A 24215-nucleotide genomic window follows, 5' to 3' on the forward strand; every position below is an offset into this window, starting at 1 on the left:
TGATTGAGGAATATGACATGCATTTTGTATTCTGTATATCATAAGCTGTATTTAGCGTTTGTTATCAATGAATCGACGATTGTTAAGGTTAACAACTATCGATTAAGGAAATTCCTTTAAATTTGCATCCCTATTTGGAACCATTTCAAAATGAATTCAAAATGGAAAAAAAGCTTTTACAAACAAACTTTCAGTAGCATGAAGTCTGGCACTGGCCTCCATTGCTTACCTCACGTGAAAATTTGGGCATGTTTTGTCGACATAGTTAAAGCACCGCACCATAGATTGCACCCAAATGGCTAAAGATGCATGCCACTCAAAGTTCAGACCCTCCCCTCATTGATTTAAAAAAAATAAAATCGAGTCCGCTTCGGAAATTACAAAGATCTTTGTTGACGACAAATTGTAGTGATTTATGACGCCAAAAGGCGTCATCCGGGTCTATGCAGTTAACTGCTTAACTTGAATCAAACGCTTGGTGTAGCCTTGCACAAGCTTCTGACAATACTTTGCCGGAATTTTTGCCCATTCCTCCTGACAGAACTGGTGTAACTCAGGTTTGTGGGCCTCCTTGCTCGGCTTTTTCATTTCAGTCCACGATTTTTCTATGGGCTTCAGGTCAGGGCTTTGTGATGGCCAGCCCAATACTTTCACTTCACTTTGTTGTCTTTGAGCCATTTTGTTACAACTTTGGAGATATGCTTAGGATCATTGTCCTGCTGGAAGACCCAGCTGCTACCAAGTTTTAACTTTCTAGCTGATGTCTTGGTGTTGCTTCAGTATTTCTAGATAATCCTTCCTCATGATGCCATCTTTTCTGAATTGCACCAGTCCCTTTTCCAGCATAACACCCCCACAACATGATGCTGCCACCCCCACGCTTCAGTTGGGATGATATTCTTCGATTAAATGCCTCACCTTTTTTCCTCCATACATAGCACTGATCATTATGACCAAACAGTGCAATTTGTGTTTAATCTGACCAGAGAACACTCCTCCAAAAGGCTAGGTCTTCGTCCTGGTGATCACCTGCAAAATTAATTCTGGCTTTTTTATGCCTGCTTTGGAGTAGGGGCTTCTTCCTCGCGCGATACCTTTCAGACCCTGGCAATGTAGGATTCTTTTAATGGTGGATGTCGATACTTTGGTACCTGATGCCTCCAACTCCTTCACCAGTTCCTTTGTTGTTGTCTTGGGGTTCAGTTGAACCTTTCTGATCAAAGTTTGTTCAGCCCTGGGAGTTAATTTGTGCCTCCTTCCCTGAACGATGCAGTGTCTGTGTGGGCCCAAGATTTTTATATTTGCATACAATTGTTTGTACAGATGCTTGTGGTACCTTCAGTTGTTTGGAAATTGCTCCTAAGGAGGAACCGGACTTGTGGAGATCGACAATTTTTTTTCTGAGGCTGAGTTGCTTGAATTTTCTGATGCTATCAAGGGCAAAAAGGTAGTGGCTCTAAAGGTAGGCCCTTAAATACAGCCAGAGTTGTCAATTAACTCCTAATTATGACAGTTGGCCAATCAGAAGCTTCTATAAAGTCATCCCTTCAATTTCTGGAATTTTCTAGACTGTTTAAAGAGACTGTCAACTTGGTGTATGTAAACTTTTGATCCACTGGAATTCTGATATAGTGAATTAAAGCTGAAATAAATCTGTCTCTAATCAATTGTTTTAAAATTACCTCTGATGTGAACAAAGCAGATGCCGTAATTGACTTGCCAAAAGAAATGTATGGTAACATGAAATGTGCAGAGTTGTGAAAAGCTGAATTTGAATATCTTTAGCCGAGCTGTATATAACTTTTTGGCCTCAACTGATTGTGCCTCACTTCTTAGCTGAATGGCTATTTGTATATGGCCTTCAGAATGGGACAACCATCTTCCTCCAGTCTTGCAGCAGTTTTATCCTAATTAATGTACAACTTTTCCGATGCTTTAATTGCCTCCTCCCAACCTATTCCTGTATCAGCCCACACTCTCAGATCCTTCCAGATTAATACAACATTACAACATAATGACAAAAATGTCCAACATTACAATATAATGACAAAAATGTCCTTGTGTTTAGTAGCTGTGAGGCCATCCCAGATCCAAATGCAGCCTGTAGGGTTTGTGCACATTCCTGTACTGTAGAAACGTGTGTCTGAATGGATACACACAGAGAAATAGCCCCCAGGGGCCAGAAGAGTAGATGGGGATTATTGTGCCCCATGTTGAATCTCAATTATAATAATAAAGGCATATGCACATCCAAAATTTAGCGCAGGTGCCTGGTAAAAGAGAAGAATAATGCAAGATAAGAAAATACTACTAACACACTGCTATTATGCTCCCAAGTGATTTTTATTTAACTAAAATCTGTGAGCAGTGACTCACTGCTCACGGATTTTAGTTAAATAAAAATCACTTGGGAGCATAAGAGCAGTGTGCTGGTAGTATTTTCTTATCGTCCCTGTTGGGTCTCACCCTTGTATTTTCTCAACCATGTAATGCGGAACTACACTGGAGTTCCGGTCACTGGAAACAGCTGATGGAATTGTGAGCAGAACCATGTGTGGTCTGGACCAAATTTGGACCAAATGTCTTCTGATATGTTTTCATCAGGACCTGGTCTCCAGATTCAAGCAGCCATGTTTCAGCTGGGTCTGGTCCAGTTCTGTAATCCTGTGAAACACACTTAGGACAAAAGTCTGCAATATTCAACGAAACAGTCAGCCACAAATGTAATTCACCTTTACCAATACACAAATCACCAGGAGTCCTCATGGTTCGACCTGTAAGAATTTCAAAGGGTAAAAGTTAATCTTAATTACTTGGTCCTGCTTTCACTGAGAGGTGCACCACTGGTGGCTGTGACACCCAGTCTTATCCTAAAATGAAGAACAATTGCTTACTTAGTTTCTTTCACCACTCCCTCATTTTGTATTGGGGCTCCTGCGCTAGTTAGGAGTCTCCTATTCACCCAGAAGATTGAATATTCATGTACTACACCAAAAGTGTTTGCTTTTAACTAAATAATTGAAAACCTGCACTATAAGTTTTGGTTTAAATTTTCCCTTAACTTTTTATTATTCCATTTGGTTAAACGCAGCCCATGCCAATATGGCACTGCAATCTCTCGGAGCATAGCCAATTTCTCCAGCTTTGTTTCTAAAAATGGGAAGACTACCATCAGTTACCACAGAAAATCACCACTGTCTCTACTCAGTTCATTCCCTGGATTACCGTAAAATACATAGAGTTTAAAATTCTCTTCAGTATATCTCTCAAAATGCTCATTCTCACCTTGTTCCCTAGTGGAGAACACAGCACACAGATCAGTTCCCGCACCAAGGGCTCGCATTACAGCTCTCTTACATATTTCTACAGTATCACCCATTGCTTGGTGTAGTCCATTCTGAATTTCTGTGATTTGTAAAATCTGTTTCGGGACATTTAGCTCTAGTTAGAGTATACACATCAAAAGGATGCAGACCGCCTACCACCATGTACTGTTAGCTTCTTTCTTTTTTCCATGCAATTCTTGTGGCTGCACCACCACTTACTCATAGCTTGATTAGTTTGTGTTTTCAAAGGGAAATGTGGATTAGCCTTAATTACGGCACTATATCTAGGCACAATCGCTTCCATAGCAGCTTTCCTAACCTCTTCACTTAACATCTTTCACCAGTTCTAGTCCCACGATTGATAACTCTTCCGGGATCTGTAGATTAGCCATTATGAACAATACACAGCTAGTACAAAGGTGTAAAATACTTGTCTGTAGTAAAATCCCTGTGTGTAAGAGGGTTGCTAAGGGCAAGGAAAGTAGGCATCTTGCACTTTATCATATTAAAGGGAATATAGGAGAAATTCTTGTGTTACTATTATTATCATTAATTCTTTTTTAGCTGCGACCGGCAGCTCTATAGCTGTCTGTCTGTCTGTCGGTCGGTTGGTTGGTCGGTTGGTCCACAAAAAGTGTCCCACCCCGTAGCGGCCACAGTTTTTGCACCAGGAGGCTGAAATTTGGCATGGGCGTTGGTTATGCCCGAAGGTAGAGCTGAGTAACTTTCAAGGCCGATTGACTAAGAGGGGGCGTGGCGATGGGCGTGGCCTATCACAAAAAGGCGCATAACTCCCGAATGTATTCACAGATTTGCACAAGTTTTTGTGGAAAGGTTGGTCATGAGCCAAAGAAGAGGTCACGTGTTTGTGTGAGGGTGTGGGTGTGGATGCATGCGTGTGCGGTCGCAGCTATTGCGGATTCGCACTTGTTAAACTTACTCACTTATTTCGGACTCGTATAGTGTCCACGGACCTTAGGCTATCAGACCAGAATCTCTTCCTGTTTATAGTACTATTTACAATAATTCTATATATAGGCTATTATGTTCTGTATATGATATATTGTGCACACAGTATATAACAAACTAAATCTCATAGGCCTAACACAACAATACGGTGTTATTCTGCAGACAGTCAAGCACTTCACTGCACGCACATAACGTTTCCAAATGCAAGACACAAATTGAGCTCAGCCCATAGCAAAACAGGCCTGACACAACAATACAACATTTTCTGCAGACATTCAAGCACTTCAACTAACACACAAAGTTTACAGACATAAGACCCAAATTGAGTTCGGAACAAGCAAACTGCACTTTCTCTCACGCATTCACTCGCATTGGTGAACAACCAAGGTTCTCTTCTTGCACACACTGGCACACAGCCCAGTTTTTTGCAAGTCGCAGACCAGTCACTAAAGTTTTGTCCTTTTTACCAAAGCGGCAAAAGGCCGAAAACGTACGTTCTACAACTACACTACTGGTCAAAAGCTTGTAGGCTCAAAATGGGGGGCAGCAGCCCCCACACTGCATACCTCAGCACTGGCCCTTGCATACTCTGCAGCAGAATACTGTGCCCCTGTCTGGTCCATGTCATCTCATACACACCATGTGGACGCCCAGCTTAACACAACCATGTGAATCATAACCGGGACTATTCGCTCAACAACACTCCCCTGTGGAGTACAAGCGGATGTTTGTGCCAAATTTGAAGAAATTCCCTCAAGGCGTTCCTGAGATATCACGTTCACAAGAGAATGGGACGGATGTGAGGTCACAGTGACCTTGACCTTTGACCACCTAAATGAAAAGATTTAGGAGCACACAAAGAAATTTAGGAGCACAGTGAAAAATGTTCAAGTAACGGAGTTTATTAACAAACAATTTATTGCATACATATTTATACTGTGCGTGCGTGTGTGTGTGTGCTCCTTCTCCTTGTGTGCAATTACGATGTGAAAACCAGTGGAGGACTATGGAAGTGGAAGACCCTAGTATCTAGACACTAGGCATGGGCCTTAAAATATTGACAAAGCTTTTTGAAACATTGAAACATATTTTCTGAAAATCTGACACATTGAAAACAGCTTTTAAAACATTGACACGGCTTTTTAAAACACTGAAATGTTGAAACACATTTTTAAATAAAATATTGCAAGAGCTTTTTAAAATATTTGAAAGTTTTTTTTTTTTTTTTTTTAAACATTGAAGCACTGAAACAACTTTTTGAAACATTGAAACAGTTTTTAAAATATTGACACTGCATTTTAACAGAGTTGAAATGCAGGTTTCCTGACACAAACTATGAGTTGCCCGCCTGTTTCTGCCCTCTATAATATTTGCAGAACATGACATTGTTTTCGAACTCTAGCCATGGGAACATTTTGTGCCAATTCGCATTAAATCTGTATGTTCTCCCTCCATCAGGTCCAGTGCACGTTGAAGTGACAGCGGTAGTCACGGTAGCTTCACTAACGTTGTTCTCAGCCGCCCTGTCGTTACTAGCCGCCATGTTATCTTTAACGTTAGCGGCCTCAGTTAAACCTTGCAAAGCCTCGTTAGTTGAACCTTGTGAATCCCCCTCGGATTCCTCTTTCTCCTTGTCTCTTCTTCGCTCAAAATAAAAATTAATGGGCTTCATTTTTAGCGATGTCTGCACGTATAACGTTAACTTATAGCCTATCATACTGATACTTTTTTCAGTGTTGTTCACCTTATTCTCACTTGACACCAGCTGCGTCATCACAGAAAACTACTGTGATTGGCGCATTGCGGCTTGTGGAATGTGGGACTTGTAGTTTTTGAACGATTAGCAGCGGAGGGGAAAAAAGATTACGGTAGGTTGTAATCTTTACTCACACACTGTGCTCGGAAATTATTTTTCCAGTTCACACATATCTATTTTTAGGGGCAAATGCGAGTGAAATACTTGCCCTGCTGTTAGCCACCTATCACGCAAGTTGTTGACTCTCAGAAACTTGTCTTCTGATTCTGTTGTGGCTTTGGGTCTGCCAGACCTCTTCCTGTCTCTTTCCTCCAGTTTCAAAGTGCCTTTCGATGGTGCAGGAAACTGTACTCACTGACACCGTGGCTTGCTTTGCAATTTCTCAAAAGGAAAGACCTACACTTTTAAGGGTTATAATGGTCTGTCTGTCTTTCTTTGTTAATTGCCTTTTTCTTGCCATTATGATAGTAATATACTACTTCCTGCAGTGCAGTACTGTCCAAATAATGCTTTGGAGGGTGTAGTAATACAGTCTGTTCCAACACTGATTTTATACAGCCAGAGGGTTTGTAAGTAATCAGCAAAAGTTGGGACACCTGTAGGAATTGTTTGCATCCACTTTCAAGGCTTAATTTACTTCCATTCCTGCAGAAAAGCTGTTACTTGTTCCCTGAAAAAGGCCTTTTTTATGATGGATATTTACATTATTTTTCAGTTTTTGGTAACCTAAACTTTTTTTTTTTTTAAACCTCTGGCAGTTTACCACTTACCTTTGTAACATTTCAGTTCATTCACTGGACTTGAACTGCTTAAATTTCAATAAAACTGGGAAAATGAAGTTGTTCTAAAACTGGTGAAGTAACACACTGAGGACCACTTTCCAATTGAAAAGGTTTTATTTTTATGCACAAAGGGAGACTCGCCACGGTGCCTTGACAAGCGCTCCATTCGAATCTCACGAGACAGCCGCAAGTGAGGGTTTAAGGCTGCATTCACACCAGATCAGGCAATGCGGCAAAAACGGCAGTCTTCCCATTTATTTGAATGGGGGTAGTGCATTTAGGCTGCGGCAGTGGGGACCGCATGAGGTGCCGAAAAAAAACGCAGCGGCCTGCGGCAAGAATGTTTAACTAGAATCAACTTTTGCTGGAACGCAACCCGACGTCACGCTGCAGTGGCAAATCACGTAAGTTGTTTAAATTACCATGTAGCAGTCCGCTGTTTACTGAGCAACTGTCAGATGAATTACTGACGCGATTCAAGTATTCTGTTGAGAGTTGTGGTGATTGCCAAGTGTGAACGTTCCCAGGAAGGAAAATACATTGCCCCAGACTTCCCGGGGACACCCAAATGGTCTGCTGCAGGTGACACCCCTTTTATCTGTGGCTATTGTATGTCAGGGTTCGTACGGTCATGAAAAACCTGGAAAAGTCATTGAAATTTAAAATGCAATTTCCAGGCCCTGGAAAAGTTATGGAAAATAATATTTTTTTTTAAGTTTTGGAAAAGTAATGGAAATATAGCTAAAGTTGCATAAAATATAATTACTAATTAATCCAATCATAAAAATAGTATGTATAGTAATAAAACGTAAATTGGCACGTAACCTTCGCGGTATTTTGGTGGTGTGAGAAGTTAATTCGGTCTGGCTCAGTCTGTTTACAGGCACGCCCAACAGGCACGCTTCTGCTAATGTAGCAGTTAGTAAACGTAGGCCCTACGGTGCCAACAATATGCCAGGGAAGTGCAGCTTCAATTATATATCAGGGCTCGAAATTAACTTTTTTACTTGGTAGCACTGGTGCTACCAATTTCAAAAAGTTAGGAGCACCACCAAAATGTAAGGAGCACCAACAATATATGCAATAGATTTTTTATTGATAAAAAACGACAATAACAGTACGGTTTACAAGTAACAGTTAAACGGTCACGCCTAAAATGTGTCGACTCTTCAAGGAATTGCGTGTTATGCATTCAAACGACAAAGCGCTTCTCGTCACATTAATACCGCTAATTAAATCAACCGCCAGTAAACTGCATCAGAGAAATTAGCTGTTTCAACCGGGTCGCTACACAAAACGCTACGTTAATGTTTCAAAAAAATAAAAATGCCGTAATCGTTCGCTTCAACTTTTCAGCTTTCGATAACGCTAATAAATTGAACATAAACTTTTGTCTTCAGGTAACAAGTAAACGCATTAGCTCTCTGTGTCGCGTGACAGTGGAGTGCTGCAAAAGGGAGTGATTGAAGGCTAATATTAACCAATTTAAAATCAGCATTAAAGGTAAGAATGTCAAGCTCACGATTGATTAGAAGGGTCACCGTCAGCTCACAAGGCACATACTGAGTGAATACAACTAGCGAATGTACAGAGAAAGAGACGTTCGACTGAAAAAAGAAAAAAAAATGGTTGCACCAGAACAATTATTTGCACTCGCACAAATGCTCCCAATTATATTTCGAAGTCGCACAGATTAAATTTTGGGAGCATATGCGACCAAAATGGTCGCAATTTCGAGCCCTGTTTGAGACATTGACGAAAATGTTAAACTATTCGAATTAAAAAATGAAAGAATGTATCTAAGTGTGTCTGTCTGGTGTTTATTTGTTTTAGAGAGGCACCATATGTTTCAGATGCAGACCTAATTTTACTTAGTGTTACAATAAATAATTTTAAATCGTCCCGCTGAGATAAAGTCATTTGTTTTGGTCATGGAAATTCAGTTAAAGGTTGTGGAGAAGTCATGGAAAAGTCATTGAAAATCATTGGTGAAAAAGTGTATGAACCCTGGTATGTCCTTACGAACAATGATTGAACTATATATGTGACCGTCTGTCTCTAACAATGGGATGCTGTTACAGAATGTGTGGGTGTGTGTGTGGGAATGTGTGTTGAGAATGAAGTTAATACACAGAAAGCAACTTAAAGCTTACCTTAATTGTTCAAACCTATCAACAGTATGGCATACTTACTTAAAAATTTATGAAAATCATTGTGTTTAGAAATGAGGGCATTTTGGATATCAGGCACAAATGACTTGAAAGCCCATAACTTTAAATGTTTAGAATTTGTATGTGATTATATTGTCCTCCAAATCATTGTGATGGCATAAAGGTTTGTCTGTAACTGAGATCATTACTGCAAAAATTGTTTTAGTTTGGGTTCCTTTTGTATTCTGTTCATTCTCTTTGACGCCGGTACAAATTTGCGCAAAAAGTGCCGTACAGACTTCATTTGAGACACGGCCAAAATAAGTAAATAAATTAAATTTCCCTAGCAAAAAATATAATATATATATATATAAGTGCCCGAACACAAAATGTGAAAACACCAAAATTTAATGATGTCTTAGTCGTTACAATACAATTCAATTCAATAAATAGTACAAACAATCCTCCCACAAACATGTACACTGTGTCAAACACCACCAGTAAATTTTCAACCTGTGGGAAACTCTGGATGTGTCAGTAATTTCTGTCCACAGAAAATTTCATGAACAGATGCTACAGAGGCTACACTGCAAGATGCAAACCACGAGGCTGGTGCAAAAACAGGATGGCCAGGTTTCAGTTTGCTAAGAATCACCTAAAAGATTCTGCAGAATTCTTTTGTAGCAGCTCTAATGAAGCAATTGAAGACCCATGACTAATCCAAAGCACGTGATGTCATTTACACATATACTGACACCTACATACACCTGTACATTTACTGACACTGAGTAGATCCTCCCTGTTACAGGCTCTGATTAAATGATTCCCATATCTTCTCCCCCAAGGTACCGGCAGAGGGTGTGGTGAACAGAGACCTGCCCAGCTGCTGGGAGTGCCCCAAGTGCATTCTGGAAAGAGGCTGCACCTCAGTGGTACTGCTCCCCCCCCCCCCCCCAGCCACTCCACCACTCTCCCTCTATAGCCGCTTTTCCACTGTAGTGCCGAACCGTTACCAGGGCCACTCCATGCCGTTCCGCGCTGCTCAGTACTCGTGGGAACGGTTACGGTTTCTGTTTCCACCATCGGGCTGCTAAAACCAGGACTAGGAAGTATCTAGTGAGGTCAGCAAGTGACGCGGTGGATCAGCGACGGCGTCCCGTTGTGAATGTAATATGCGCCAGTTGTTGTCGTCGCTCCCCATACTGTTTTGTTTTTGTTATGTTATGTTTCGTTGGCTGACGAAACGGACGAGGATTCGGTGTATTTTGGTCTGTTTTGAATGTACCCAGACATCAAAAATGCGCGAAATGTATTTCATAAACGGATTGTCCAAGACAATATATGACCACTCGGTCTCAAAAGGGACATCTCTACGCATAAAACCAATGGTAAGGTTATGTAGCCTATTTATTCAATATTTAGTCCCAGATATTGACTGTAGAATGACATAATATATAATTTTTTTAAACTTTGTCCCGTTTATTTCGTTATTCAGTGAGCAGCGTTTTCACTGCTGTATATCTTATGGCTATTGTCGGGTTTATCTTGTTGCTATGACGGAATATGATTTTTGATTGGCATTTTTATTTATATTTGCTTCTCCACTGACCTAGCTTACGGAAGATGACGTGAAGAGACCGTATGCGGAGTCACAAAACTGACGTAATGTGAAACCTATCAGTGAAAACGCCATTAAGCCTGCCCACCCAAACGGTTCTGCTGCACTGAGCACGGTTGTCTAACCGTGCCGAAAATATCATGCTGGGCATGGTTTGTAATCGTTCCGCGCCAAACCGTTTCCAGGTGGAAACACCATTGGAACCGTTCCTCTCCGTGCTCAGAACCGTTCGGCCCTGCAGTGGAAAAGGGGCTTATCTCTCTCCCAGACCTGTAGCTTTATCCTGTCTTTCACATTATTCCTCTCTTTACCCCCCTGCCTCTCTTCCTCCTCCCCTCCCTCTTGCTCTTTTTCTGCTCTTAAGTTCATTATGTAACTATGTATTTTCCTCATTGAGTTAAATGTGTTGCTTCTCTTGTTTGACAGTAACTGACTCATGCCCCTTTTATTCTCCCTCATTTTCTCACGCTTTCTCTCTCTCCCCCCTCTTTCCCTCCTGTCTCCCCCCCTCCAGTCCTCCAGTAGCAGTGATGATGACAGCATTGCCTCTGCCTACTCTATCTCCCCGTCTGTGCCCCCCCCAGCTAAGCGCTCTCACAGGGATGGTGTTGGGTACAAGGCTGGTGACAGTGGAGGCGGGGTCAGGGTCTCGCACCGCAGCCAGGGTGCTCTGATCTCCACCCTGTCTGAGCCGCGATCACGCCGCATGGTGCCTCCTCCCTCACACCGGCTGCTATTGCAGCAGCAGCAGAACAGGAGGCGGGCAGGGGCTCTGGAGATGCGCCTCAGGAGGCGGGTGAGAAGAGCCAAAATAGCTTCACCGCTCTGATCAGCTACGTTATGGATGACAGTCATTTCTCAGAGGACCAAAATGGAAGAATTGGTTTCATTTACAGCTGCAGGTTTCCTCACTGAGGCCACAACTTGTTTTAAGTTAGGTGATTTAGTTAGTAGCCAGAATCCCATGAGGTCAGTCACCTGTTTCTGAGGAAGTCACTTGTACACATTTTAGCAATTGTTCAATTTAATTACATTAAGGTTTATAACCCTAGATCACTTTTTAACCTTTTTTTTTTTAGCTGCAAGCGTGTTTGCATGCCTACTTTATAATGATAACATGGATCAAAATGTTTTCATTTCAACATTTTTGAAATAATATAATTTGGCTAAAAAACCTGGTAGAAAACATCTTGATACTGCCCTCTAACATTTGAAAAATGCTTTCTGCATTTCACTCCGGACCTGCCCAGAAACTTAGAACCTGTTCTCATATTCCACCCAGACAGTACACAAACACATGGACTGTAATTTTTGTCTATGTTAAAACTATATAAATAAACTATAATAATTATACATAATCGAGTAATAAAATATAAATTATCTCTGTCTCCCTGTCTCTTTTCCTCATTCCTGCTTTCTTTTATCTTTCTGTCTCTCCCTGTCTTTCTCTCTCTCTCTCTCACACAGAAGAGAAAGGCTTCCTCTCCAGACTCCTGTTCTCCTAAACTCCACCGGCAAAAACAGGACCACGACAGCTACGAGGGCAGTGACCAGCTGGGGCGAGGCCTGAGAGGTCCCCAGTCCCTGAGGGGGTCAGGGAGACGTCTGCACCGTAGGGGCAGGGCCAGGGGATGCTGGTTATGGAGGGGTTCTGCCTACCAGGCGGGGCAGGGGGGCAGGCTTGCCCGAGACCCGCCCTTGGGCCTGAGCCCTCGACTCAGGATGGGTGTACAGAACAGCCGGGGAGAGAGGGGGAGGGGCTGGGTGCGTCTGAGAGGAGGGGGGCGGAGCCAACGGCGCAGGGTGGAGATGGAGGAAGAAGAAAAGGAGGATGAGGAGGAGGGAGATGAGGAGAGGGAGGAGGAGGGGCAATGTAGGGGCAGGCTGGACAAGGAGAACAGGCCACACCGACGGAGAGGGAGAGTGAGGGAGAATGAGGAAGAGGAGAAAGAAGATTGCAATGGAGGTAGGTGCTGGGGCGGAACAGAAGAGGATGAAGAAGAAGGTGAAGACGGCAGAGAGGCCAAGCCCGATCCGGTTCTGCTGGTGTCGGACTTGAGCGAGGGGCCGGTGAATGGGTCTTACCTGACAGTGACTCTGCAGCGCCCGTCAAAAGCCAAACGTGACCCCAGCGCCATCGTGCCCAAGCTGGAGGCAGCTGTGGCCGCCCGGGCCCCCCCTCTCCCTCCTTTGGGACAGGGCTACGTCCAGTGCAAATCCCTGCTGCGGCCCAAATTCAAACTCAAAAATGGGGTGGAGTCAGTGGTGGGAGGCCATGCCACCAGTTCTGCTTTCGGTCGCTTGGAGCAACGGGGGGTCTCTTCTGAGCCTCGAGTGACATTGTGCCGTCTGGACAAGAATAAGGAGGGATCTTGCCCATCCACTTCCTCTTTCTCCTCCTCCACTTTGGCTATGCCTGCCCCTTCCTCCATCCTCTCTCATCCCTTGCTCAGGGAAGTGGGGAATGAGCCAGGATGTGAGAAGGAGGTGTGGGTGTCGGTGTTCCGCTACCTGACACGAGCCGAACTGTGTCTCTGCATGACCGTCTGCAAGAGCTGGTACAAGTGGTGAGTCCTCCCACAACCGTGACCATGTCCTCTCACTGAAAAATGTACAGCAATTTTTAAAGTTCAGAAGCAGAGCGACATGATCACCAAAATGGAGTGCATTATGCATCACACGCAGGCCAGGCTAACAGTGGGGAAAAATAATCTTTTGCACTCCATTTATTACTGGCAGTCCGGGGTTTATCAAGATTATAAAAATGCCGAAATGTTGTGTGGTGGGCTGTACAAAAAACAAGGACAAGAACCCAGATCTGAAGTTTTCCGTGCTCCTGTGTAAAAATCTGCTTTTAACTGACGTTATTACGATGGCTACTTTTAACTAACATTAACATTAGTTGAGAGCGGCTATCATAGCTAACTATAATGTAAAGTTTATGAATAAACTTTTTTTGTGGTTGCCTCAGCAGTTGTTTACCTGTTGCTAGATGAATTATTCTTTTTCATGCAACAAATGTTCTATAAAATAAATATCATTATTTAAATTAAAAACATAAAATAATGATGCAGCCACCATCATAATTAAGTAAGCAATGTTTGAATTACTTTTAGTGCTTTTCACTTACTTTATAACGATTTTTATGATAACTGGCTGGCCATATTGACATTTTTGATGTGGAGTTTAGGAATGTACACTCTACAAAGCCTGTTTGTGTTTGTCACAAAATATAGATACTCTGTAAGGAATAAAGAGCCATAGATATGTAAGTATTAGCCTACAGGTAGGCCAGAAACATGACCTACGTAAGTACGTGAACGCAGACGCTTCAAGCAACGCAAAGCCGGTTTCACGTGTCATTGCGTTCTAAAATGTGTTTCCTGAAATTCTTAATTCAACTTGCGAGCGGCAGTTTCAAGCATCACAGCGAGGGGCATTATAGCAGGTAACAACAGGATGAGGCCATCTTATTTCATTTGTGATTTTTTTTGCTCAGTCTTTTGCAAATGTCCTAGATCACCCCCTTGAGTACTCAGGATTATTATCTCCACATGAACATGAGAAAGCATGTTGAGTATGTGCAACTGAGCCGTGCGTCTGCAGTGCTTGGCGTTTTGTCATTTGCGTTCGCGTTCATTACATTACATTTATTTAGCAGACTCTTTTATCCAAAGTGATCATCAACCAGGGGGGAAAGAGAAGAAGAGTTGTGTGTCGTCTGCATAACAGTGATAGGAGACCATGTGAATTAATCACTGAACCAAGAGATTTGGTGTATATGGAGAACCGCAGAGGACCCAGTACAGATCCCTGTGGTACTCCCATAACACAGGGATGAGGAGCGGAGGCAGACCCCATCCAGGTGGTCTGCAAGACAGGAAGCGAACCAAGACAGGGCTGTCCCAGAAATGCCCATCTCAGCCAAGGTGGAGAGGACAATTTTGTGGTTGACTGTGTCGAATGCTGCAGACAGGTCAAGGACAGGACAGAGGAGAGGCATGAGGCTCTTGCAGTGGCGAGTGCCTCCGTCACAGCCAGGAGGGCGGTCTCTGTTGAGTGCCCGGATTGGAAGCCAGACTGGTGAGGGTCTAGCAGGTTGCTCTCATGGAGAAAAGAGGTTAGTTGTTTAAGCCCTGCTTGGACAGAAAAGGTAGAAGCGATACGGGTCGATAATTCATTACATCTGAGGGGACTGAGGTGGGTTTCTTATGGAGTGGGGTAACGCGAGCCATATTAAAATCAGAGGGAACATGACCAGAGGCAAGGGAGGAATTAACAATGGAGTACTTGCGTGGCGTACTTGCGTGGCGTACTTGCGTAGGGTGTGATTCAGGCCTTATAGTATGGTAAATTGGGCCTTATTCTGGTGAAATTTACAGTGCAGGACATAACACAATGTTGCCTTGGCTTAGGTTATCTGTTCTGAAGTACACAGTACAGATTTTCTAACTAAAACTGGTTGAACTATTGAGGCCTCCATTCTCTCTCTTTGACTAATATCAGTTTAAAAGGAAAATATGTAATTTACTATCAGGAGCTTGGTAAATGGCAACATGAAATGGTACTATTTCCATGTGCCCTATTGGCTGAAATAGCACCGCATGTACTATGGCTCAACATTTGCAATTGTTGCAATTTTCTTTTCATTCCCCATTCATTCTCTATGGGGATTTTTTCCCAAAAAACTTCAAATATTTGGAAAACTATTTGGAATTTCAAAAACCTTTGAACAAGCACACTGCTCTGAACCAAACTGAATATTATGAAGTTGAATGGCATGTCTAGCTTAAGAGCTGTAGGAGGAATAGGTTGTAGAAATGAAGGCGTAAAGAAAATAAGAAGAAGGATAAGATTAATTAAAGCCGCAAGCGGCGTTGGGAGGGGTCCAAGCATTGGCACCATCGTGCCCCCTATGGAGCGATTTAAAAATGGATTTTTCCTGATTATATACCTTCACCCAACATATCTACTGAATATAATGATGATTGTATTAAATATTGATGACTTATGGCCAATTTTGTGCTAAGAGACGCTGTCGGATGACTTAGTTGCGTCGCCATGGATGTGTCCTAGCCGCTTCCCGTAAAGGCCTTTACTATGTCATAACACTTAGATGGCATGTCGTAACACATATATGGCCCGGCTTGTATGTACAGCTGCAGCGCTTCCATGCCGCAACTAAAAAGAGGCGTCACACTAGTGTTGTCACGATACCAAAATTTTGACTTTGATACCGATACCAGGTTTATCACGATACTCGATACTGAAACAATATTGATTCAATACTCGGTACCTAACAGTACTGAAAATACCTTAATAGATCGGAAACCTAATGTCCAAAAGGGTTGACCTCGTTTTCAAATTCACGGTTTATTAAAAACCTGGTTTATTAACAACCTTTAAGTTGAAGCCTGTTCAACATATTAATAATGTAGCGACTACTTAAAACAAACTAAAAGTCGCTGAGAGGCTAAGTGTATGACACGCAAAATTCAGAGACTGAGCAAAATACGTTTATTACTTTAGCAAATAAATCCAAATTGTACCATATAACGATAGCGGCCAACAAAAGAGTACTTGCTCCCCACTCACCCCCTCTCTGTGTCTTCATACAGGTGAACAGGTGACCATATAATTTGCCTTACCGCCACCCATACCCACGTGACAAAACTACCATAACACCCAGTGGTGGTGCACAACACAAAATACAATAGAGAAGGAGACAAAAATATTTACATGGCTCTTACAAATAAGCATAGGCCTGTAGTGTTACAACACTCAACAATAGAAACATATATTAAATATATTTCAAAAATTAAACAATTGTAAACTAAATAATCTTTAAACAGGTCTTTCACTTTTAAATAGATCTAAAAACAGCATATTTTAATAACAATACAGCATCTTCCTATAATAACATATTTCCAAATTAGAAAACCTATTACTACTGAATTGAACTGAGTCGAAGCTTACGCTGTATCAACGAGGCAGTGCACAAGCGCAACGTCACCTCATTTGGCAACCTTAGTTGCTACTGCCATCTAGTGAAGATTCTGACAAATTACACTTTTCATCCTGTCAACCAGGAATGTGGAAGACACATTTCCCTGGCTTTTATATTTGACACAAAACTACAGAACGTCAGAAAATTCTAATACCGAACCGTTTACTTTTTTTTTAAGTACCGAAAAAGTGCTGAAGTTTCGGTACACTGTGCAACACTACGTCAGACACATATTCCAATCCATTGCTCAGCTTAGCAGAGAATGTACATTTCAGAGCGCCTCAGAGACAGATAGAATAATAATACATATGTCAAATAATAAATACGACATTGAAAAAAAACGAAACAAAAACGAAATATCAGCTCGTCATCTCTGCAAGCTGCGCGCAGAGTAGCCTACCTTATCATTTATTTCGACATTGGCAGACTACAGCATAAATTGCGTCTTTTGTTTATGTTCAATATTAGTAATTGCAGAGAGAAACTGTCTTATCCCTCTTTCCCTGGCGCAGGAGCTGTGATAAGCGTCTGTGGACACGGATCGATTTGAGTCGCTGCCACTCCATCAGCCCCCAAGCCCTGTCGGGGGTAATCAAACGCCAGCCCGTCTCCCTGGACCTGTCCTGGACCTCCATCTCTAAGAAACAACTCACCTGGCTCATCAACCGTCTCCCAGGTAACTCCAGTTAGCCTGTCCATCTCATCTGTGCCAGCATTCCTGACCGTGAGTGAGCATTACTGTACATGTGCTTCATATTGTGTCAGACATCCAGGCTGTTTTTGTAATTGTCAGTGAAACATTTTAGCTTCTGTACTGATCCCAAGAGGAAACTGGCCAGGTAGTGTGTTACTTAGCAACGTACCACCCCCATTTTTCTGCTTTGCCCTAGGTCTGAAGGACCTCACGGTTTCGGGGTGCTCTTGGTCCTTGGTTTCGGCCCTCAGCTCCCCCAGCTGTCCCCTACTGCGGACCCTGGACCTGCGCTGGGCCGAGGGGGTGAAGGACATGCAGATGAGGGACCTGCTGACTCCACCAGGTCAGATTTATAAAGCCAGACTGGTGAAGAAATTTCCAGAAACAAGGGAATCTGGGATTCTCTGAAAGAGACATACCTATAGAAATCACATTTTAGAGTATTTACAGGTGTACGAAGACAGACCAGTTTCTCAGGTAGATTAGTTAAGTTTATGTTTATGTAAAACGGCTGAAACTGGGACACTGGCTGTGTACTATGTGTGGATGTGGGTGAGTGAATTTGCCGTGCTCTGTCGTCCCTCTGCATCGCAGGCTGCGATAACCGCAGCAAGCTCAGGAACCTGCAGTCGTTCCGGCTGGCGGGGTTGGAGATCAGCGACTCCACGCTGAGACTCATCATCAGGCACATGCCCCTGCTGGCGCGGCTGGACCTGGCCCACTGCCGCGGAATCACTGACCAGTCCATCAACCTGCTGACCGCTGTGGGCTCCTCTACCCGCAACACACTCACAGAGATCAACCTGGCCGGTAGGGTGCAGAGGGAGAGCTTGCGTGCGTACTTCTACTGTCATTAAAGTTGTAAATTGTTCGATTGAGGATCACCTACTCAGACATTCATGTACATGTTATTAAAATAAATTATAATTAAGATATATTTCCATGAACCCAGCATTTTTCAAACTGTGTACAACATCCACAGTGAATGTATACATTTTATATACATATACCTTGCTCATGCAGGTATACGTGTTTGTGTGTGAATGTGGAGAGATGTATCCATTCCTCTCCATTTTCCTGTGTTTGCATGTGTGGCTCTCTCTAAGGCCCCTCCCCTCTGCCCCGCCTCCCCAGGATGCAGTAAGCTGACAGACACCTGCCTGTCATACCTGCGCCGTGTCACCAGCCTGTCCCTTCTGGACCTGCGGTGCTGCGAGCAAATCACACGCCAGGCCTGCGAGAGCTTCATCTACGAGCTGTCTGTCAATGCCCTCTACTGCCTGTCTGAGGACAAGCTCATCCAGAGGATATCATAGAGCCAAAATGGCAGGGTGGTGGCTGGGGATACTTGAGCCAAAATGGTGGCCTGGTAGCTGCATACGGACACAGTAGAGGGAGCAATCTGGCTGAGGGAGGACACACAAGACAAGAGGGCCTCGACTGTCATTTCCCAAACTGACAGAGTGACTACAAATTAAATTGAGGGGAAAAAATGAATGACTCCTTGGAGTGAGAAAGAGTTGGGACGGACCTGGAGAGGGAGAGACTCATGAAGGACCCTACAGTGACCTGAAACTCGGAGAGAAAGGATGAGACTGTAAAGGAGGAGAGAGAGCTCTCCAAGTTGTCTCACCTCTGGGGTGGAGGACTGGCCTGGTGCAAAGGGAATCGGCCAAAATTTATGTAAAAGCCAAGCGATCAGTGACGTCGAAATAGAAGTCCCAAAGAATGATGTGTGACAGGGTAGGGGGAGGGAGGGCAGCGGGAGTTCTACACTCAAGCTGTTTTGTGAGAGAGGCCATGTTACGAGTGGGGGTATTCCCAGAATATTCATCTTTGACCTCATCTAGGGTTCAGCAAAGGTACTGCCGTTACTTTGGGGGGATTCATTCACTGAGAAAGTGACGGAGGCCAGTGATCCTGGTACTGCATACTTTATCAGGCTTGAGCGCAGTGGTGTGACCATATTGTTAATATTTCAGTCATAAAAGCAGCTGTGGGAGGAAAGAAAAAAAAAAGTATGAGCAAAAAATATAGGGTGCTACCATTCCTTCTAACATTTCCCAGTACCAAGGAATATTTGGTTTTGAATCTTCAGCTGTTTTATTTTCAAAAAATGTCAGAATTTCTTTTTTTTTTTTTTTACAGCACAAGGGCTAAATGTCCCATTTCTCAATTTGTTCTCCTTTTCCTGCCAATAACCTTTTCCTCAATTTTTAGAGGGATGTTTCTTTTTACCCTGCGTGCTCTCAGTCTTTCTAAGTATATAAAAATTGATATAAATATGTACTTTTGTTTATATTTGTTTTCTCCTAGTATACAGTGACTGATAAAAACGGAATTATGTAGCATTATAATTATTTTCTGAATTTGTGTTTTTCCAACAAAATAAAAAAGACTAAATAACAGTTGCTGACATTTGTTTAAAAAAGAAAAAAGTAACTGCAAGAGATTGGTGCTGTGAGCCTGAGGTTGCAGTGGGTCCAACTCGGCCTCAGGAAACACCAGGTTTCCATCATTGGGACATTTCTTCCCTGTGTACTGAATGTGACTGGCTAAGCAGCACTAAACTCCACTTTCCCCAGAAAATTAAATTTGTTCATAATCCTCTACACCCAGATGTAATCTGTTTCTGGTGGAGGGAGGCACCGTTAACCCACAATGACATGGTACGTGGTGTGCAGGAATTGTGTTCTTCAGCTATGCATCCTCATTTACAGTTAAGGCATTTGGCAGACGCCTTCAGCCTAAGACACTTACAGTAAGCACATTTAACAGTAAGCAAAGACATAGACATAGGAAAATCTAAAATCAAGGTGCATGCCTCAAGTCTTGCAAGATAAAGGGCAAGAAGGGTTCTTTTTTTAACAGAAACCTTGAGGTGTAGCCTACTGATTTCACAAATTAATTCTAGCTCCCGGTTGAAGATTTGTGCTTATTAGCAATTCCAGGTGATTGGAGCAAAATACTGGGGAGGACTTTTGCTTTCTGAACCTGGAATTTCCACCTCTGATGGCTTGCAAATATTTGCTGTTAGTGTCCACAGCATTGTTAAGACAAGAATTCCAGTTCTGTCTTCTGTGGTGTTTTCTTCTCTCAGTAACTCTCTCTCTCAGATGGGGTAAATGTGTTGATTTTATGTGTTAATAATAATAGCATTTAGCGAATTTCAATACTTTATGAAAGCCCGTCTGACATCGTTTTCTATTGCTGAAAAATGATTGCTACCCATTGGAAAATAAATACTGTGCCTTTAAGAATTGAAGGGAATATTGACATAGTGCTTAGTGGGCATGCCTAGTGGCCTGTTAAGAAAGGGGAGTCCTGTCCGATAGTTTCGCCATGATAGAAAGATTTAATCGTGTCTTTACAAGTTTGCATTTGTTAGCCAAATTAAAAATAAATTGTTTGACAGAAAAGTAGCCAAATTAAATGGGGGGAAACAAGTGAAGTCAGGTAGCTAGCTAGCACTACTACGTTCCCCATCTTTTTTTAGATAATTTCACTACCTTTTATTTTACTACTTTTCTGTCCAAATTATTAATCCATAGTTTGTCTAACAAATATGATCAAACTTTGGTATAATTCTTCTATTGAGGCAAACCTATTGTATAGGACACAACTTCTGAAAATCTGTATCTGGACCACATACACCTGAAATAAACTTTGCTCACACCTTCTCCTGACAGGAGCTGTGAGGGAGAGAAAACTTTGTAGTTCTGTATCAGATTTTCTTACATGGAGGAAGAAACCTAAGATAGATTTACAGACAGCAGTAGATTGGGATGGCAGGTATTCCACCTTGCAAATTTACGGCTTGGTGGGTCGGCATGCCCCATATCTATACAGCACTTAGAGTTTGGCACTTTTCAGGCTTCCCTAAAGAAATGACCACAGCCCTTAAAAACATTAATTTCTGTACCCCCATTTCAACAGATCGAATTCGCTAACAACTTCCTTAGGCAACTTGCCTTAGGCAATCACACTACTATTATTGCACATATTTATTTATTATTATTAGTGTGGTGGCCTTAGGCAATCACACTACTATTATCTCACATATTTCTCACATTATTTTTATTCTTTCCACCCATTTTTTGGACCGCTACTCCTCCCAGAGTTTTCGCACCACATACACGTGCAATATGTCAAATCGAGCGGCTTCATCGGGAATGGTGTGCTATTACTTTGTGGAAAGTTTCGCTGCACGGTTTTTGAGAAATATGACTTTTTTGGGGGGATTTTTCCCATAGAGAATGAATGGGGAATGTGACGTCATACACGTGTGAGTGATTAAGTCACAGCATTGGTCGGCTTTGCACGCGTGATGCAGTAGGTTTTGACCTGCTTTATCTACTGGGAATTCAGAATCCAGATGCGGTGCATATCTCCCTTTTCGTCGTAATTACAGAAAACACACATTCGTAAACTTCAAATGATTTATACCACAATGTAGATAAAACCTTGACGAAGACGTACATGCACGGATTGTGTTGTTCAAACGAGGTTTCCTGGCGACTTAGCCACCAGAATGAATATAGCTGAATGCGGAAGTGAACGTGATAAAAACGGTATTCCAAATGAAAAATTACAAATGAAAACGCTGTCAGCTAGGTATATCAACAAACATATGGCTCAGGCATACCCAGAAGTCGTCAATAATAATAGTATTTCACAAGATATTACGCAAAATCATTGACAACGTTTCGTCAGGTGCAGCGTCATTGACTGCTAGTGCTAACAAAGAGTGAATGCATTGAAACCGATGCTGAGAGAACTTTCGGTTGACCTATAAAACGATATTCCAATAGCCAAAATTAGACGTGTTATACATGGTTAGAAAGCTTATACTCTCACCTACTGATTAAATGAATTCTCAATCAAGCCAGACTACTAAAAAGGGCAACAACGCCGTCAACAACAAGCGTGCAGCAGCTTCTGGTCCGGTCTTACTCCGGAAAACGATTTTGGCTTGTAATACCACACATGTTGCTTTGGGTGTTGTAGAACTTTGTAGTACAATCTGGCTTGATCTACACTTCATCGATCCAATAGATGACAGAATAAGCTTTCTAACTATGTATAATATGTCAAATTTTACTTTTGTAATACCATTACATTACATTACATTACAGGCATTTAGCAGACGCTCTTATCCAGAGCGACTTACACAGCTTTTACATAGTGTTTTACATTGTATCCATTTATACAGCTAGATATATACTGAAGCAATTCCGGTTAAGTACCTTGCTCAAGGGTACAACGGCAGTGTCCTTACCCGGGAATCGAACCTGCGACCTTTCGGTTACAAGCCCAGTTCCTTACCCACTGTGCTACACTCCGTTTTATATCCCAGCGTATGGAAGTTAGGTCTCATTATAGCTGCATTACGCATTCAGTCTGTGGTAGCATTGAAAGCAACGCTTTCTCACCCCGCGTAAGCTACAATACACAACTCCGTTTGCCTGTTGATGCACACCTCGTTACAACAGAAGCTAGTAGTTCTGGCTACCAGCCGATACTTCTTCAAAGAAGTTGTATTTAAAATGAGTTTAAATGCAACAATTTTAAAATATATTTCTCTCCTCATTTTCCATCTTGGAAATTCGGCTCGGCTAACACGTAATAGACTACTATCCTCTGTCTATGAGTTGATCTCTATGGTAACAGATTAAACTCTGCATTACAGCCCAATTAAATGTTTTCAGTTGTATGTTGTATGGTTAAAAGGAACTGGAATTCGCGCAAAACCATAAGTCAATCAAATTAATCTCCATAGCCCTGTCTTGCTTTTTAAAATGATGCGATCACGCAGTGTAGATGTAGGGTTTTGTCCAAGACCCTCTGAACATGCCAACTAGCTTTGCCGTCACTCGTCACCACATACCCGTGAGTAAAACACTGGGATCTCAAGTTTTGATGAAGGGATAATTTAGCTCTGAATATATGTCACAAATCAACTTGTTGCCATGATGTTATAGCACGTACACAATAATCTGTCTCTGCTTATACTACAGAAACTGTTCACTCTTTTCAGCACAAAGTTGACTTTGCGTTGGCGGCAACCACACTTCACAATTTCTGCAGGAATTGTCTAGTTAGTGTGGTTGCCTTAGGCAATCACACTACTATTATCTCACATATTATTAGTGTGGTTGCCTTAGGCAATCACACTATTATTATCGCACATATTTATTAGTGTGGTTGCCTCAGGCAACTACACTATTATTATCGCACATATTCTTTATTAGTGTGGTTGCTTTAAGGCAACCACACTACTATTATCGCACATATTCTTTATTTATTATTATTCCACCCATTTTTTGGACCGCTACTCCTCCCAGAGTTTGCACACCACATACACGTGCCATATGTCAAAATGACCGGCTTCTTTGGGAATCGTGTGCTATTACTTTGTGGAAAGTTTCGCTGCACGGTTTTTGAGAAATATTAATTTTTATGCCCAATTCTTCCCCATAGAGATGAATGGAGAAGGTGACGTCGTTCATATGCGAACGGTGAAGTTACAGCATTGGTCGGCTTTGCACACGTGATGCGGTCAGCTCTACGGTCTCAGCAGACAGGATAGGACATAGCTGATTGCGGAAGTGTACGCGATTAAACGGTTTTCCAAATGTAAAATTACAAATGAAAACGCTGTCAGCTAGGTATATCAACAAACATATGGCTTAGGCATACCCAGAAGTCCTAAATAATAATAGTATTTCACAAGATATTACGCAAATTCGTTGACGACGTTTCGTCAGATGCAGCGCCTTGAATGCTAGTGCTAACAAACAGTGAAAGGATTTAATGCGATAATGACAGCACTTTCGGTTGACCTAAAAAAACGATATTCCAAAACCTAAAATAGACGTGCTGTTATACCTGGTTAGAAAGCTTATGCTCTCAG

At 42.3% G+C, this 24215-nt stretch overlaps 1 protein-coding gene across 5 annotated transcripts in view; it reads left to right on the top strand.

Moving 5' to 3' along the window:
• Nucleotides 1–19710, top strand: part of kdm2ab (lysine (K)-specific demethylase 2Ab) — an 87589-nt gene extending 67879 nt beyond the window's left edge. For 3 of the 5 annotated variants that reach the window (XM_064344034.1, XM_064344033.1, XM_064344036.1), the window contains 7 exons: nucleotides 9829–9915; nucleotides 11116–11397; nucleotides 12069–13168; nucleotides 17121–17284; nucleotides 17499–17645; nucleotides 17897–18136; nucleotides 18437–19710. In XM_064344034.1, coding sequence (XP_064200104.1) covers nucleotides 9829–9915; nucleotides 11116–11397; nucleotides 12069–13168; nucleotides 17121–17284; nucleotides 17499–17645; nucleotides 17897–18136; nucleotides 18437–18618 — 2202 coding nt within the window. In that variant the 3' untranslated portion in view covers nucleotides 18619–19710. The remainder of the gene's footprint in view (nucleotides 1–9828; nucleotides 9916–11115; nucleotides 11398–12068; nucleotides 13169–17120; nucleotides 17285–17498; nucleotides 17646–17896; nucleotides 18137–18436) is intronic. The other 2 variants (XM_064344037.1, XM_064344035.1) reach the window with 1 other exon arrangement.
• The last annotated feature ends 4505 nt before the right edge of the window (nucleotides 19711–24215 follow it).

This window comes from Anguilla rostrata, chromosome 7, assembly GCF_018555375.3.
Source record: "Anguilla rostrata isolate EN2019 chromosome 7, ASM1855537v3, whole genome shotgun sequence".
NCBI lineage: Eukaryota > Metazoa > Chordata > Actinopteri > Anguilliformes > Anguillidae > Anguilla > Anguilla rostrata.